General features: G+C 35.6%; 1 protein-coding gene across 1 annotated transcript in view; it reads right to left on the minus strand.

Moving 5' to 3' along the window:
- Window positions 1-16,948, minus strand: part of UBR3 (ubiquitin protein ligase E3 component n-recognin 3) — a gene marked incomplete at its 5' end in the record, with an annotated part of 238,879 nt that overhangs the window by 206,027 nt on the left and 15,904 nt on the right. Inside the window, 2 exon segments of the mRNA XM_080798665.1 lie at window positions 110-268; window positions 3,252-3,391. Coding sequence (XP_080654791.1) covers window positions 110-268; window positions 3,252-3,391 — 299 coding nt within the window.

The raw sequence follows: 16,948 nt of genomic DNA on the forward strand, positions 1-16,948 counted from the left end.
TATGAAAAAAAATCTATGTTTTGCACTTAGGTTGGAAAATACACAATTTCTTATGATTACAGTGACATAAGTAAATTTTAACTTTCTTCTATGCTGATGTTTTACTTACCAGAAGTCAGATCTTTGTAGTTTTGTTGGTTTGTCAAAACCTGAGTAAGAACAGACCGCATGGCGCCTCCCATTTTAGTTAGATCTTCTAAAAAGGAAATTTGAGGTTCCAAAAGCTGAAGGACTTTGTTAAGGTCTTTTTCTGAGGGTACGTCAGCTGCTGAAAAAACATATAATATAATTAACTTCCTTTAAAATATTTTGCTAAAAATAACCATATTTTATTCTTTTAAAATTATAGTAACTTGGATAACAGTATTTTATAATCAAAAAATTAATATAAGAACTCTGTTTAGAAGGTAGTTATCATTGGGGCACCTGGGTGGCTCCGTGACTTAAGCATCTGCCTTGGCCTCAGGTCATGATCCCAGGGTCCTCGGATCAAGCCTCACGTCAGGCTCCCTGCTCAACAGGGAGTCTGCTTCTCCCTCTACCCCTGCCCTTCCACCTCACCCTTCTCATGCTCTCTCACTCACTAGCTCTCTCTCAAATACATAAAATATTAAAAAAAAAAAAAAAAAAAAGGAGGAGGAGAAGGAGGTAGTTATCCACCCAGCACCAGCCTAAGGCAGACTCACTCAGGAATTCAATCCTCTGAGAAAAAGTAGATGGAGAAAAGAGATGACTTTTTAAGGTATTAAGCACTTAATCTGGTTAAAAAGCATTCAATTTGAGGGTGTTATATTTTCCAGATATATAAATGTAAACATAACATCATTTCAAAATAGACCGTGTTTAAGAAAAAGTTAAGATCACTTCCTAAAATAAGACAAAAACCAAATAATTTTGAGAGTAGTATAAGAATATTACAACAAAATTATGTCAGCACTAAATTTAAACCTGTGTAGCAAATAACCCAACCTCTATCATATTTTAAAAATACAGACTCATGCTAGCTGGAGGTCATAGCAACTAAAATTAAGAAAATAACTGTTTTCATAAACATAAATGTTTTTACTAAAATAGTTTTTAAATACCAGAAAAGATATGCCTAGTAGAGCTGGAGAAAGAGAAAAGAAACTTGTACAGCAACTGAAAAAGAATATGTAAGAGGGGGGAAAAAAGAATTTTCAGAGAAACTGAGGTCCTGAAGAAATGAAAAATGAGATTTAGAGCTCAGACATAATTAGCTAAAAGGACACATATAAGGGAGCTAATGGAGGGCCTGTGTTCCCAGGAAAGAGGACATCAATTTCATTCAACATTACTCAGCATCTACTACATGATAGGCACTGGGAACCTAAACTAAATAAGACCTACTTCCTACATCCAAGGAATTCACAACCCAGTTCAAAGATGATCTGTGAATGAAATTCTAGATAACTCTGAGTCCTGGGACCCAGACCAAAAAAACCTTAACTTTCTCAGTGGATAACTAATACTGTATATTATTCATCTCTATGTCCTCCCCAGTGACTTATGCAGTAACATGGCAAACATTTAATTAACAACTGTTCTTCATTTGCAAGAGCTCTAGATGAACTCTGACACTCATCTGAGGATTGTAGGATGAAATGAGAAATGGAACACAAGGCATCTGTCAAACAACAAAATCTCTGAGCTCCTAATACCTCAGATTAAATGATTCCAAGTCGGTTCTTTAATTTTAAAGTGATCTCTACACAAAGTCATATAGTAATTTTTCTTGCACAGAAAGAAGAAATGAATGTAGAGCATAAGTGGTAATACAGAAAGGAAAATTTCATGACCCTAAGTTTATGACATTCAAGACAAAAAAGTGCTTCCATTCATTCCTTTGTATTTTCAGATAATGGTAACAAACAATTATCAAAGCTATGTACCTATGTCGTCTATCTATTAACAACTATTAGAAGTCCCTAAAGAAAAAAATAAACATAATATACTTTTATATGAATTACTCTCTGATCAAAATAATTGTAAGTTTTAAGGTTCTCATAATAAATGATTTCTACCTATTACCTTTTTAAAATAGGACACATAATAAAAAATGTAAATTTCCAAACACTCTGTTAACTAGTATATGAGAAATAGCACAAAAGCAAGTCCAATAACCCAGCTGGTCTCTAGTTCCTTCATTCCAAAGACAGAGTAGTTTGGGCCTGAATCAAAATAATATTTCTTCCTGTATTTTAAGACATACACTCTGAGATGGGTGAAAGTTGTTAACAAGGAATTGTGTATTTTGCTTAAAATGTAGAAACAAGAAGTTTTAGTGTTTGCTTACAATGAGAATAACATAGTACTTTTAAAAATGATGAAGATGCTCTATGTTTCTTCACACTTCAACGATGGGGGATGGATAAATATGTGTGTCATAATTTCAAACCGGATTTAAGAATATTTATAGTAAATAAATAATTTAAAATCTCTAAAAGTAATTCAAGACACAGTCCTTTAAATGATAATACAAGCATTATCAGAAAAGTAAAAGATCACAAAAAGTTAATAAATTTAATTTATACGACACTTAACTGGTATCTGTAATTCACAATGTCAGACTGACAACTTTAACAGATAACATCTAATTCCAAAATATTTAACTGAAGTATATTAATCAAGATTGGACTAATCTTAAAAGGCAAGAATATCTATAATTTGCATGTTTCTTTTTTCTTTTCAGTAATACCATGATGTTCACTCCCATACATTCTACCTGTAACATGGGGAGTAAGCAATTTGACTCTCTCCTAAGTCATTATATACGGAGAAGAATAAAAACATAGAGATATCTATAAAAAAAGAGAGAGAGAATGAGAGAGAGAGATGGTGAAATAGTAATTTATCTTCTAAAATTCTAAGTTAAATTCACACATTTCCAGGACTTCTTAATTCTGCTCTATCATAATATAATTATAAATAAAATCACTTTAACCCCATAAAATGATTATTTCCCCACCTGCAAAAGGCCAAGTAAGTTTGATCCTAAGCATCTATGATCCCAGGAGCAGAAAATCCCAAACTGTGCCACTACAGGGTATCTATGAGGTTATATAATTGATGTATACTAAAGTATGTTTTTATTTAGTCTCTATTTCATAGTCATCTCATGAAACACGTTAAACAAAAAAATTATATCTGAAGAAATTCACCTTGTTATTAATGCTAAACTCTGTTAATTGAGAACTTAAAAAGAGTACTAACAAAAAGTAGATTAAACATACCTGGTTCATTATAGCCTTCTCTTAAGTACTGAATAAGACAAAAAATAAATCTTGGAAGAACAAATTCAGACATCATCAATAAGTCTTTGGGGACACAGGGAATATTTGAACTTGATTTAATTTGATGCCTTTTGCAAAACCTGTAATATGAAAAAGAAAAAAAAATTAATAGTGATGTCTGATCTGCCAGAAATATGTTACCTCTATATACAATATATATAAACAGAATGCAGGCCAGTATCAAAGCTGATTTATTATTCCTCTACAATTCTTAAGGTACCAAGTTAAAAGACTATAGTTTTAATCAGTCTTTAAATAAAATATGTGGTTGAGGAGGATTTCCTCCTAATAAAAGACCATACACTAGTTAGGTGCCAGCTAGAATACAAAAAGAAAATCTCATTACAGGATTTAGTATTTTTTTTAACCGCAATTTATAACTTTCACATATTACTTTATTACTTCTATCGTTTATATACACCATTAAGTAGAAATTGATCAATTCCTAAAAAATTCACATTTTCTATTCCTTAACTATTTCTAACTTACTGTATTAATGAATATGTAAGTGACAGAAATACTTAAAGCTTATTTGAAAAGTTTATATAGTGTACATAAGTATATATATTCCTTCTAATCTTGTTTAGACTTATTTTAAAGTATGATTGGTATACTTGAACAAAAATGAAGCAAACTTCTCTGTATTCACAATCCAAATAATCATAAATAAGATATTTTGTGTCAATATAAAATAACCACACTAAATATAAAATCCCCAGAAACAAACTAACAAGAAGAGTGCAGAAACTATCTTAGCTAAAAAAAACACAAAAGATCTGAATAGAGAACTACATTCTCAAATGGAAAAATCAATTTAATTTTTTTAAAAGTCAGTTCCACCAAGCTTAATGCCATTACTGTTAAAGCACAATGAGACTAATCACAAACTAATTCTGAATTTCAATGGAAGAGCATATGTATGGGAAAAAAAATCAGTAAAACTCAGTAAAAAAATGATTACTGACAGTGACTTAGACCTTAAAATGTAGTACAAAGCTATTATAATTAAAAATCTGTGGGGGCGCCTGGGTGGCTCAGTGGGTTAAGCCTCTGCCTTCAGCTCAGGTCATGGTCTCAGGGTCCTGGAATGGAGTCCCGCATCAGGCTCTCTGCTCAGCGGGGAGCCTGCTTCCCCCCACACACACTTGTGATCTCTGTCTGTCAAATAAATAAATAAATAAATTTAAAAAAAAAAAAAAAAATCTGTGGTAATACAATATCATCAGTAGATCACAATGGAGTCTAGAAAGAGGCTGTAAATTTGTGAATTAAATATCATATATATGGCATATCAATTCAATGTGGTAGGAAGAAGACTTTCAATAAACTGCTTTAGGACAACTGATTTTTATGCAGGAAGTAAATTTTATTCTTATCTTATACCATATACAAAATACATTCCATACACAGCAAAAGTGAAAAAGTTATCGAGAAAAAATAAACTATTTCCCCTCCATTACCTCAAAGTATAGAAAGCATAACTAAGTAAAACCTTAAACGAAAAGCCATAAATGTAAGATAAAAATTGACCACATAGAGCGCCTGGGTGGCTCAGTGGGTTAAGGCCTCTGTCTTCAGCTCCAGTCATGATCCCAGGGTTCTTGGATCGAGCCCCACATCAGGCTCTCTGCTAGGCGGGGAGCCTGCTTCCCCCTCTCTCTGCCTGCCTCTCTGCCTACTTGTGATCTCTGTCTGCGAAATAAATAAATAAAATCTTTTTTAAAAAAATTGACCACATAAATCAAGCTTCTATACAGAAGACAATTACAAATATTTACAAGAGGTAAAACAGATAAAAGATTATATCTCTGATAATGAACACTTGAAAATAAGTAAGAAAAAGAAAAAAAAATTCAATAGAAAAATCAGCCATGAACAAGTCATAAAAAAACTGCTGAATGGCCAATAAACATAAGAAAAGATGCTCAAGTTTCCTAATAACCAAAGCTATGAATTTTATTAAAATAAAAAATGAGGGATGCCTCAGGGACTCAGTCTTTTAAGCATCTGCCTTCCACCCAAGTCACGATCCCAGAGTGCTTAGATGGAGCCCAGCATCGGGCTCCCTGCTCTGCGAGGAGCCTGCTTCTCCCTCTCCCTTAGCCACTCCCCTGCCTATGCTCTCCGGCTCTATCTCTGTCAAATAAATAAATAAAATCTTTTAAGAGAGAGAGAGAGAGAAAGAAAGAAAGAATCCTCTAAAGTGCCAGAGAGCCCATCAGAATGTTTTTAAAAATAAAATAATGAGCAACTAGAAAATGACCACTTTGTGATGGCTTTAGAGAAAGGCTTATGGGGAAATTTTCTACTTGAGATCAGACAGTCACATCTTCATCGACCTTAGTATAACTAGAAGTTTAAAAGAAAAAAAATCCATCACTGTGATGTTTGTGAAGCACACAGCACCATTTAGGAAGTGTTCTTACCAAACATGCTGAATTTCACACCAAGTCTCAAGAGCTCACTTCCATTTATAAGAAGTATAGGATGTGAAGGAAAAAGTTAAACACACCACAAAAAAGCAGACAAATCATGAATGTAGACCATTACATAGGGCAACAGACTCAATTTCTGCAACCGTCAGTGAGAAGAGGAAAAAGGAGGTGGAAGGACCACTCTAGGTTTAAAAATGCTTGACAGACCCAATAAATATAGTATGAACAGACTGTAACAAACCAACTTTAAAAAGGTACTTTTTTAGACAACCAGGGAAATCTAATTATGAACTGGGTAATAGTTCATTAGATAATTTTATTAGGTGAAATAATGGCATTGTGGTTATATAAGAAAGTTCATGGGTATTTTATGATATGAAAGGATTATTTTGTGTAGGTATAATGGTAGCAGCATATGGTTATCATTGAAAAATGAAGCCTTACCTTTCAGATATGGCTATATAAATACATACAACTGAAATGCGTTAATGTATGGGACTTACTTCAAAATAATCTGGTGGGGTAAACTGAAAGAGGCAGGAGTATACCAAGATGAATTATGAGTTGTTAACTATTGAAACTGGGAGATGGATACAGGGGATACAGGCACCCCCCCCCCGCAAAAAAAAAACTTTAAGTGCTCAAAAGCAAATGAGCATAGACTTCTTCGAGAATCTAACGAAAGTTATATAACTTTCTTAAGAAAAATATATACAAACACAAAAAATAAAGCATTCAGAGTGTTCACACACTGCTTCAATCTATCCATCCTTAAGGTAGAACTTCCAAATGTTAGATGAATAGATTACAACGCAGAGATAAAAATTTCCTCAGTCCTCAAGGGAGACAGATGCAGTCTGAGCAGCCTCCTCCATTGCTTCTGTGCCCCTTTCAAATATCATTTCAACACCTATTATATTATGAAACAGGTTAAGAAGTAATGTATCTTAAGGCCCAAACCTTTACTTAAAGGTAAATATAGGGGTGCCTGGGTGGCGCAGTCATTAAGCATCTGCTTTCAGCTCACGTCATAATCCCAGGGTGCTGGGATCGAGCCCCACATCAGGCTCCCTACTCAGTAGGAAGCTTGCTTTTCCCTCTCCCATTCCCCGTTTGTGTTCCCTCTCTCGTTGTCTCTCTCTGTCAAATAAATAAAATCTTTTAAAAATAATAAATTAAATAAAATAATAAAGGTAAATATGGTGGGGTGCCTACCTGGATGGCTCAGTCAGCTAATCGTCTTAACTCCTGATTTTGGCTCAGGTCATGATCTCAGGGTCATGAGATAAAGTCCCACATCAGGCTCTGCACTCAGTGCAGAATCTGCTTCTCTCCCTCACTCTCTGCCCCTCCCCTGTTTTGCTATCTCTAATAAATAAAAACATCTTTTCTTAAAAAATAAATAAAGGTAAATATGGTTGTATTCAGGAGGGCCAAGTGGTCTAAGGCACCAGACTCAAGCACCTGCTTCATAAAGGTAAATGTGAATTAAAGAACTTCTTTCAGCTGTGACACACAAAATCTAAGCAAAATCAAGACAACGTTTCTACTTTAAAAGCTTTAGAATTAAAAATGTCTTAAACCTGACTTGGGTGACTGATGATAATTTAATTAAACTATCTAGAAGCATAAATATGAAGGATAAAAAACAGATGAAAGGAATGCCAGAAGAATGGAAACACAGACACTAAAGGATGCAATGAAAAGCTTGACAGTTGAAAAGCAGGAAAAGAGAAAGGATTAGATAAAGAAGGGCACAGAAAGCTCTCTTAGACACTTTCCATGTAGAAACAAAATGAATTCAAAAGTGCTACTGGGCAGAGAGTGAAGAACAATTTGAAAAGAGTTTCAAGTGGCCTCAAAGAGTAAAACTGCAACCTGGAACTATGCCCAAGGAACAAGAGTGGTCTAAGCAACCTAGGGACTGGGATTACAGTAGTACATCAGATGGCTGTTGACTGAAAAAATTAACAGCCAAAAGACTTAAGAACCAAGTTTTGCAAGCTAGCTTTAAATAACATAGGACTATGCAATACGGGTATAACATATGATAAGATCAACAAACAAAATTGGTTTTTGTATTCCAGGTTGAACATAGTATGGGAACTAAAGCATCTTACATATCACATAGCAAGTGTTCACTAAAGACTTGAGGAAACAAAGACTAAATCTAATAATAGAACACCAAAATGATTTCAACAGCTTTTAGGTAAAGAATAACCAGACTTCTTGTGAGCAACAACAGAAAAGAACCAGACACCCATTTAATAACACCTGTTTTTCAACAACATTTCGAATAACCACTATAGGCCTGGCACTGAGGCCTCAGGAATATAAGGCCTTGCTCTCACGGAGCTAACTTTCTATTAGAAGAGTAGGGTAAAAGGAGAGACAGAGAAACAAATATATATATATATATATATATATATATATATATATATAAAATAAGCTCTAAATAATAAGCTAAAAAATAATCTGCTGTCAGATTATTTTTGAAATGAAGGTTTTCAAAGCAGGTTTGAAATGGAAGGCCTTTCTGAAAAGGTGATATTTAGGCTACAGACCAAATGACATGAAGGAGCTAGGTTAAGCATGCAAAGCTCTGTAGGTATATTGTCCAGGGGTCTGACAAATGCAACTGTATATAAACAGGTATTAAAGATCTCCCCCAAGTGAACAGGGAGAGGCTTTTTTGTTGTTGTTGTTAAAGATTTTATTTATTCATTTGACAGACAGAGATCACAAGTAGGCAGAGAGGCAGGCAGAGAGAGAGGAAGGGAAACAGGCTCCCTGCTGAGCAGGGGATCATGACCTGAGCCAAAGGCAGAGGCTTTAACCCACTGAGTCACCCAGGCGCCCAGGAGAGGCTTTTTTAAACAACTAGTAAGGCTCAAAAAAAAAGGGGGCGGGGGGCAGGAAGTAGTGTGTTCACAAGAGCAGCTCATGGATCACAAATATTTTCTCCAAGGAACCTAATAGCTTTGTTTTGTTTTGTTTTCTTAAGGTTTTATTTATTTTATTTAACAGAGAGAGAGACAGCGAGAGAGGGAACACAAGCATGGGGAGTGGGAGAGGGAGAAGCAGCCTTCCCGCCAGGCAGGGAGCCCAATGCAGGCTTGATCCCAGGACCCTAGGATCATGGCCTGAGCCAAAGGCAGATGCTTAACAACTGAGCCACCCAGGCGCCCTGGAATCCAATAGTTTTAAATGATTAAGAAAGAAGACTAAATATTCCTTAGTGAACAGGATGTTTGAGCAATAATAGAAAGGTTGAACAGAACTACAGAACCAGTTAATAAAATGACATGGCCAAATTTTATCTTAACTTAGCTTTTAAAAATTGAAATGTAACTGACAGAAAATTGCCCAAAAAATAAGTTTGCATCTCAATTAAGTATCACAAACAACACACATATGCGACCACCCACTAGATCAAGAAATAAAATACTCCCAGCATCCCAGAAACTCTCCTTGTAACTCCACTGATACTGAGTTTAAACGACTAAAAGCAGAATTATGGGGCTCTGGGAGGAGAGGGTTGGAAACAGGATGGGAAGGGAGCAGATGCGACCAGAAGGGAGAGAAGGGAGGAAAGAAAAAGAACCAAGGGGTCACCTGGCTGGCTCAGTCAGTTAAGCCTCCGACTGTTGATTTTGGGTCAGGTCATGATCTCAGGGTCGTGAGACTGAGCCCCATGATGAGCTCTGCACTGCACATGGAGCCTGACTGGGTCTCTCTCTTTCCCTATTCCTCTGCCTGCCCACACACCTGGCTATGGTGCACTCTCTTTCTCTCTAAAAAAAAGTAAAAATAAATAAAAAAATAAAAATAAATGGGCACCTGGGTGGCTCAGATGGTTAAGCATCTGCCTTTGGCTCAGGTCATCATCTCCAGGTCCTGGAATCAAGCCCCATGTCAGGCTCCCAGCTCAACGGGAAGTCTGCTTTTCCTTCTCCCTCTGGCTCTCCCCCTACTTGTGCTCTAACTTTCTCTCTCTCAAATTAATAAATAAAAATCTTTTTAAAAAGTTTTTAATAAATAAATGAAAATAAGATTCTCTATCTCTCCCTCTCCAAAAAAAAAAAAAAAAAAAAGCACTGGGATGTTAACAACTCACAGAATTATACAGTCAAACATACATACCTTTTTGAATGATCTACACTGTATGCATTAATCAACATACACATTAATATACCCACTCTGGATCCCTTCTTCTCTTACTTAACTATGGCCCTTGAAAATTCATACACTGAAGCCCTAAGCCTCAGGGGCACCTGGGTGGCTCAGTCAGTTGAGCATCTGACACTTGGTTTCGGCTCAGGTCATGATCTCCAGGTCGTGAGATCGAGCCCCATGTCAGGCTCCACACTCAGCAGGCAGTCTGCTTATGATTCTCTCTCACCCTCTACCCCTCTCCCCACCTGTATACACATTCTGTCTCTATCTCTCTCTCTCTCTCTAAAATAAACAGTTAAGTAAATCTTTTTTTTTTTTTAATGTTTTGAAGGCCCAACCCTGATTGTGACCACAGTTGGAGATAGGACCTTTGAGGAAGTAAGGTTGAGTGAGGTCATAGGGTGGGGCCCTAATCCAATACAAGTGGTGTCCTTATAAGAAGAAAAACATTCAAAAGGTATACAAAGGTACACAGAGAAAGACCATATGAGGATACAGGGAGAAGGCAGTCATCTACAAGCCAAGGAGAGAAGCCTCAGGAGAAACAAAACCTGCCACACCTTGATCTTGGACTTCCAGCCTCCAGAACCATGAAAAATAAATTTCTGTTGTTTAAGTCCCCCAGTCTGTGATATTATGTTATGACAGCAAGCTGACTATATATTCCCTCAGTAGAACACAACTGCCAACACATAATGGAGACAGCCTCACCGCCAGCACTAAAATTAGCCCAGATCTACTGATGGCTTTTCAATACTGACAAGCAGAAAGTATCAAAGAATTATATGAATCTTATGGCTCCATAATCAATATGGATCTTATTGACATTATGGTGTTGAAGCACTTTAAATTGACATTACATAAACTATGTTCACAGACCACAAGGGAATTATAAGAGACATATGTTTAAAAATCCTTAAAATTCGAAAATTAAATAACACACCTGTAAACAATGCATAGGAAAAGAATAAATAAAACTATATTGTGACAATTTTCTCATACCTATCATATTTCCAAAAACCAAAATTTACGATATACTATCTTGGTGAGGTACTAAAGCAGTGGATATTCTTTTTTTTTAATAATTTTTTTATAAACATATAATATATTATTAGCCCCAGGGGTACAGGTCTGTGAATCGCCAGGTTTACACACTTCACAGCACTCACCATAGCACATACCCTCCCCAATGTCCATAACCCAACCACCCTCTCCCTACCTGCCTCCCCCCAGCAACCCCCAGTTTGTTTTGTGAGATTAAGAGTCTCTTATGGTTTGTCTCCCTCCTGATCCCATCTTGTTTCATTTATTCTTTTCCTACCCCCAAACCCCCCACGTTGCATCTCCACTTCCTCATATCAGGGAGATCATATAATAGTTGTCTTTCTCCGATTGATTTATTTCGCTAAGCCTATAATACCCTCTAGTTGCATCCACGTCATCGCAAATAGCAAGATTTCATTTCTTTTGATGGAGTGGAAGATATTCTCATTGTACTGACAGAAAGAGTGTAAATTAACATACCAAATACGAGGACAATCTGTAAAAATGTATCAAAAGTATAAACGCACACCCATATGACCCAGTAATTCAAGGGATAAGAGTCAGGACTGTCTAATTTCCAATCTGGAACTCTTTGTCATGATACCTATAAGAACATTTTCTCAAGGCACAAAGAAAGAATCTTCATATGGTGTCCAGGTGAAAGAAATAAGCTGTAAAATGTAGTCTAGGAATAATAAAATATTGTAACTCCCATACTTTTCAATAGTTTGAACAATCAGAGAGAAAATCAAAATCAGAGCTAATGCATAAAATTCTACCAAGCAGGAAAGTAAGACTGGCACCTGGCCAGGGAACACAGCCTAGGGACCCGCCCAATCAGGGCTGATTAAGGAACTAACCTGTGGCCCCACCCAACCACAGAGTCCAACTAGCTACACCACACAGTAAGGGAGTTCAGACTATGACTCTACCCAACCAGAGGAGATTACGGAGCCCAGCCAATGGCCCTGCCTGATCACAGAACCCAGCCAGCAACCCCACCTGAATGTAGACTTACTTGACAGTAGAACCCAGTGGACCCCTCTCAACGTCACAGTACAGGCAATGGCCCCACCCAACCAAACACCCAGAAAGGAAATGCTGCCTGCCAGTGGACAGCATCAGATGACCCATCCAGAATCCCAGGCTGGGCTGACTGAAGAAAATCTTTCCCTTCCAAAGTGAACCTGTAAATACTGGAAGGGGAGACCACTTCTTGAAATGCACAGATACCAATGCAAGAACAAAAGGATCAAGAAGAATCAGGTAAACCTGACACCACCAAAGGAAATCAATAAAGTTCCAAATAACTGACCCTGAAGAAACAGAGCTGAACTAAATGACAAAGAATTCAGAATAATCCTCTTAAATAAGTTCTACAAGAAAACCTAGATAGACAAGTAAAAATAGCAGGAAAATACATGAATAAAATAAGTTCAAGAAGAAATGAAAATCAATTCAGAAACAAATTCTAGAGCTGAAAAATATAATTTAACTGAAAAATTCAATAGAACTCTTCAACAGCAGACTTCACCAAGAAGAAAGAATTCATGAACACAAAGACAGGTCATTTGAAATCACTCGGTCAGAGAAGCAAAAGGAAAAAAGAATGAGAAAAGAGGAAGAAAAAGTACAGGACTCCTAAGATACCACACAAACAACATACACATTATGGGAATCACAAAAGGAGAAAAGAGAGAAGGGGAGCAAAAGTCTATTTAAAGAAATAATGGCTGGAAATATCCCAAATTTGGGGAAATAAATGGACATTAAGATGCAGGAAGTCCTAGAGTCCCTACATAGGTTGAGCCCAAAAAGAGCTACACTGAGACACATTTTAATTAAGTTTCAAAAGTCAAAGACAAAGAAAACTTTGAAAGCAGCAAGAGAAAACAACTCATCATACAAGTAAGCCCCCATTAAGTCTATGAATAATAATTTCTCTGCAGAAATCTTGCAAGCCAGGAGAGAGTGGGATGATATAGTCAAAATACTATAAGAAGAAACTGCCAACCAAGAATACCATGCCCACCAAACTGAGTGGCTCAGTCAAGGTAAGCATCCACATCCGGCTCAGGTCAGGATGCCAGGGTCCTGGGACCGAGACCCACATCAGGCTCCCAGCTCATCAGGGAGGAAAGAAATGAAGAAGAAAGACTTTCCCAAATTTAAAAAAAAGGCTGAGAAAATTCATAACCCCTAGACAAGACTTAGAAGACGTGCTAAAGAAAATTCTTAAAGCTGAAATGAAAGGATGCTAATTAATAATGTGAAAATAGAGGAATGTATAAAACTCACAAGCAAAGGTAAATATACAAAGCAAGATCCTCTAATACTGCAAAGGTAGTATCCAAATCACTTTCAACTCTTGTATAGAAGCTAAAAAAATGAACATACTAAAAACAACTATAACTACATTAACTTAAAATATAAAAAGATATAAAGTGTAATATCAACAATCTAAACGTGGGAGGGAGAAATGTAAAACTACAGAATTTTAGGTTGTTATCAACTTAAAAAAAACAACTTTAGGTTGTTTATCGACTTTAAAAAATATCTAAGATATTTTATGTCCGCCTCACGGTAACCACAATAGAAGAACTTGTGGTGGGTATACAAAAAAGTTAAGAGAAACAAATCAAAGCATGTCATCACAAAAACTCATCAAGTCACAAAAGAAGAGAGAAAAATGAAACTATAAGAGTCAAAAAGCAATTAACAGTAAGACTGATGAATCAGAGACCTGTACCCCTGAAACAAATAATATATTACATGTTAATTTTAAAAAGAAATTAACAAAATAGCAACAAAAAGTTCTTACCTATCAACAAATACTAAATGTAAATGGATTAAATTCTCCAATCAGAAGTCCTAGAGAAGCTGAATGGATTTTAAAAATCCAATGACATTCTGCCTATGAGAAACTCATATTAGCTTTATGGGGCACACAAAAGCTGAAAGAGATGGAAAAGATATCCCAAGTAAATGGTAGTTAAAAGAAAGCAAAAGTGGCTGCACTCACATGAGATAAAATAAAACTTTAAGTCAAAAAGGTCACAAGAGAAAAAAAAGGTTATTACATAATGATAAGGGGTCAATTAATCAAGAACATATTACAATTGTAAATATTTCTGCACCTAAACATCAGAGCACCTAAATATGTAAAATAAGCAGTAACACAACTCTAAGAAAAAATAAAAAGCAATACAATAATAAGGGACTATGATACTACACTCCCAACAATGGATAGATCATCCAGACAGGCAATTAATAAGAAAACAGCAAATGTAAACAACACTATAAACCAAATGTATGTAACAGACACATACAGAATATTCCATCCAACCGCAGCAGAATACACATCCATCTCAAGACAGAACATTCTCCCAAAAAGATCATATGTTAGGCTGCAAAACAAGTTCTTAACAAATTCAAGCAGACTGAAATTACATCTTTTCTGAACACAAAGAAAACTATAAAACTAGAAATCAGTAACAGGAGAGGAATTGGGATTCTCACAAATATAGGAAAACAGACAATACACTCCTGAACAAACAATGGGTCAAATAAGAAAGGAAAATTTAAAAAAAAAAAAAAATCTTGAAACTAATTAAAATGGAAACACAACAAACCAAAACCGACAAGATGCCAAAAAAGCAGCACTAATTGGAAAATTTACAGCTATAAATGCCTACATTAAGGAAGAAGAAAGACTACAAATAAACAACCTAACCTGACATATCAAGAAACTAAAAAAAGAAGGAAAGAAGGGAAAGGGAGGGAGGGAGGGACAAACTAAGTCCAAAGCTAGCATAAGAAAGAAAATAGAATAGAGCAGAAATAAATGAAATAAAGAATGAAAAACAATAGAAAAGAACAACAAAACTTAGACTTGGTTTTTTGAAAAGATAAAAAAACTGACCAATCTTTAGCTAGACTAATAATGAAATAAAGAAAAATGACTCAAATTAATAAAATTATAAATGAAAGAGGAGAAATTACAACTGGTACCACAGAAATACAAAGGATCATAGAGTCTACTATGAACAATTATATACGAACAAACTGGACAACCTAGAAGAAATGGATAAACTCCTAGAAACATACAATCACTGAAGACTGAATCAATGAAAAAAAAAAAAAGAAAGAAAGAAAGAAAGAAAATCTGAACAGACCAATAACAACTAAAGAGACTGAATCAGTAATCCAATAGCTCCCAGCCAAAAAATCCCAGGATCAGATGGCTTCACTGGCGAATTCTACCAAAATTTAAAGAAGAATTAACGCCAATTCTTTTCAAACTCTTCCAAAACAGTAAAGAGGAATGAACACTCAAATTCATTTTGCAAGGCTGACATTACTCTGACACCAAAACCAGATAAGGACACTAACAGAAAGGAAAATTACAGGCCAATATCCCTGATTGATGAAAAATTCTCAACAAAATTCTCAACAAAATGCTAGCAAACTGAACTCAACAACACCTGAAAAGATCAGATCCTACACCATAATCAAGAGGGATTTATCCCTGGGATATAAAGACGGTTCAACAGGCACCTGGGTGGCTCAGTTGTTAAACATCTGCCTTGAGCTCATGTTATGATCCCAGGATCTGGGATCGAGCCCCACCTTAGGCTCCCTGCTCAGCGGGAAGCCCACTTCTCCCTCTCCTACTCCCCCTGCTCATATTCCCTCTCTTGCTGTCTTTCTCTCTGTGCCAAATAAATAAATAAAATCTTAAAAGAAAAAAAAGAAGGAACAGAGACTGCAATGATTTAAACATGTATTGACATATGTACAAAAGGTGAAGACTATTATTAAGCACAGTGAGTTCCTTCCTGGAATGCAAAGGGTCAGTTGGCCATTTATTTTAAAAGATTTTTTAAAAAGATGGTTAAAATATGCAAATCAGTGTAACACCTCATTCACAGAATGAAGGTTAAAGATCATACAATAATCTCAACAGATGCAGAAAAAGCAATTCACAAAAGTTAACCTCTGTTTCTTGATAAAACTCAACAAACTGAGTACAGAGGAAATATATTTCAACATAATAAAAGTTATATATGACAAGTCTACAGCTAACATCATATTAAATGGTGAAAACTTTTCTTTAAAATCAGGAACAAGATTTAAGTGCCTATTATCATTATTTCTACTCAACATAGTACTGGAAGTCCTAATTGCAACAACTAGTCAAGAAAAAGAATTAAAAGGCAACCAAGTCAGAAAGAAAGAAGTGAAATTATTTCTGTTCACAGATGATATATTATATGTAGAAAACCCTAAAAACTGTACCAAAAAACTATTAGAATATTACTAGTCACAGGGCACAAATCAACATGCAAAAATCAACTTCATTTTTATATGCTAACAATAAACCATATGAAAGAAAGATAAGGAAAGAAATACCATTTACAATGGTATCCAAAACAATAAAGTATGTACAAATAAATTTAACCTAGGAGGTGGAAGATCTGTGTACTGAAAACTATAAAACAGTGATGAAAGAAATTGAAGGAGAAACAAATAAATAGGAGGAAAGATATCCCATGTTCATGGACAAGAAGAATTAATATTGTTAAAATGTCCATTCTAGGCAAACCAATTTACAGAATCAATGCAACTGCTACCAAAATTCCAATAGCATTTTTCATGGAAGTAGAAAAAAATCCTAAAATTCATATGACACCACAAAAGACCCTAAATAGTCTAAGCAACCTTTAGAAAGAAGAACAAAGCTGGAAACATCACACTTTCTGATTTCAAACTGTATTTCAAAGCTACAGTTATCAAAATGGTATGGCACTGGCATAAAAACAGACACACAGATCAATGGAATAAAACGAAAACCCCAGAAATAAACTAATGCATATATGGCGAACTAATATTCAACAAAGGAGCTAAGAGTAAACACTGGGAAAAGGATAATCTCTTAAATAAACGGCACTGGGAAAACTAGACATTCACATACAAAGAAAT

The sequence above is a fragment of the Martes martes genome (genome assembly GCF_963455335.1).
Source record: "Martes martes genome assembly, chromosome: 3".
NCBI classification, from domain to species: domain Eukaryota; kingdom Metazoa; phylum Chordata; class Mammalia; order Carnivora; family Mustelidae; genus Martes; species Martes martes.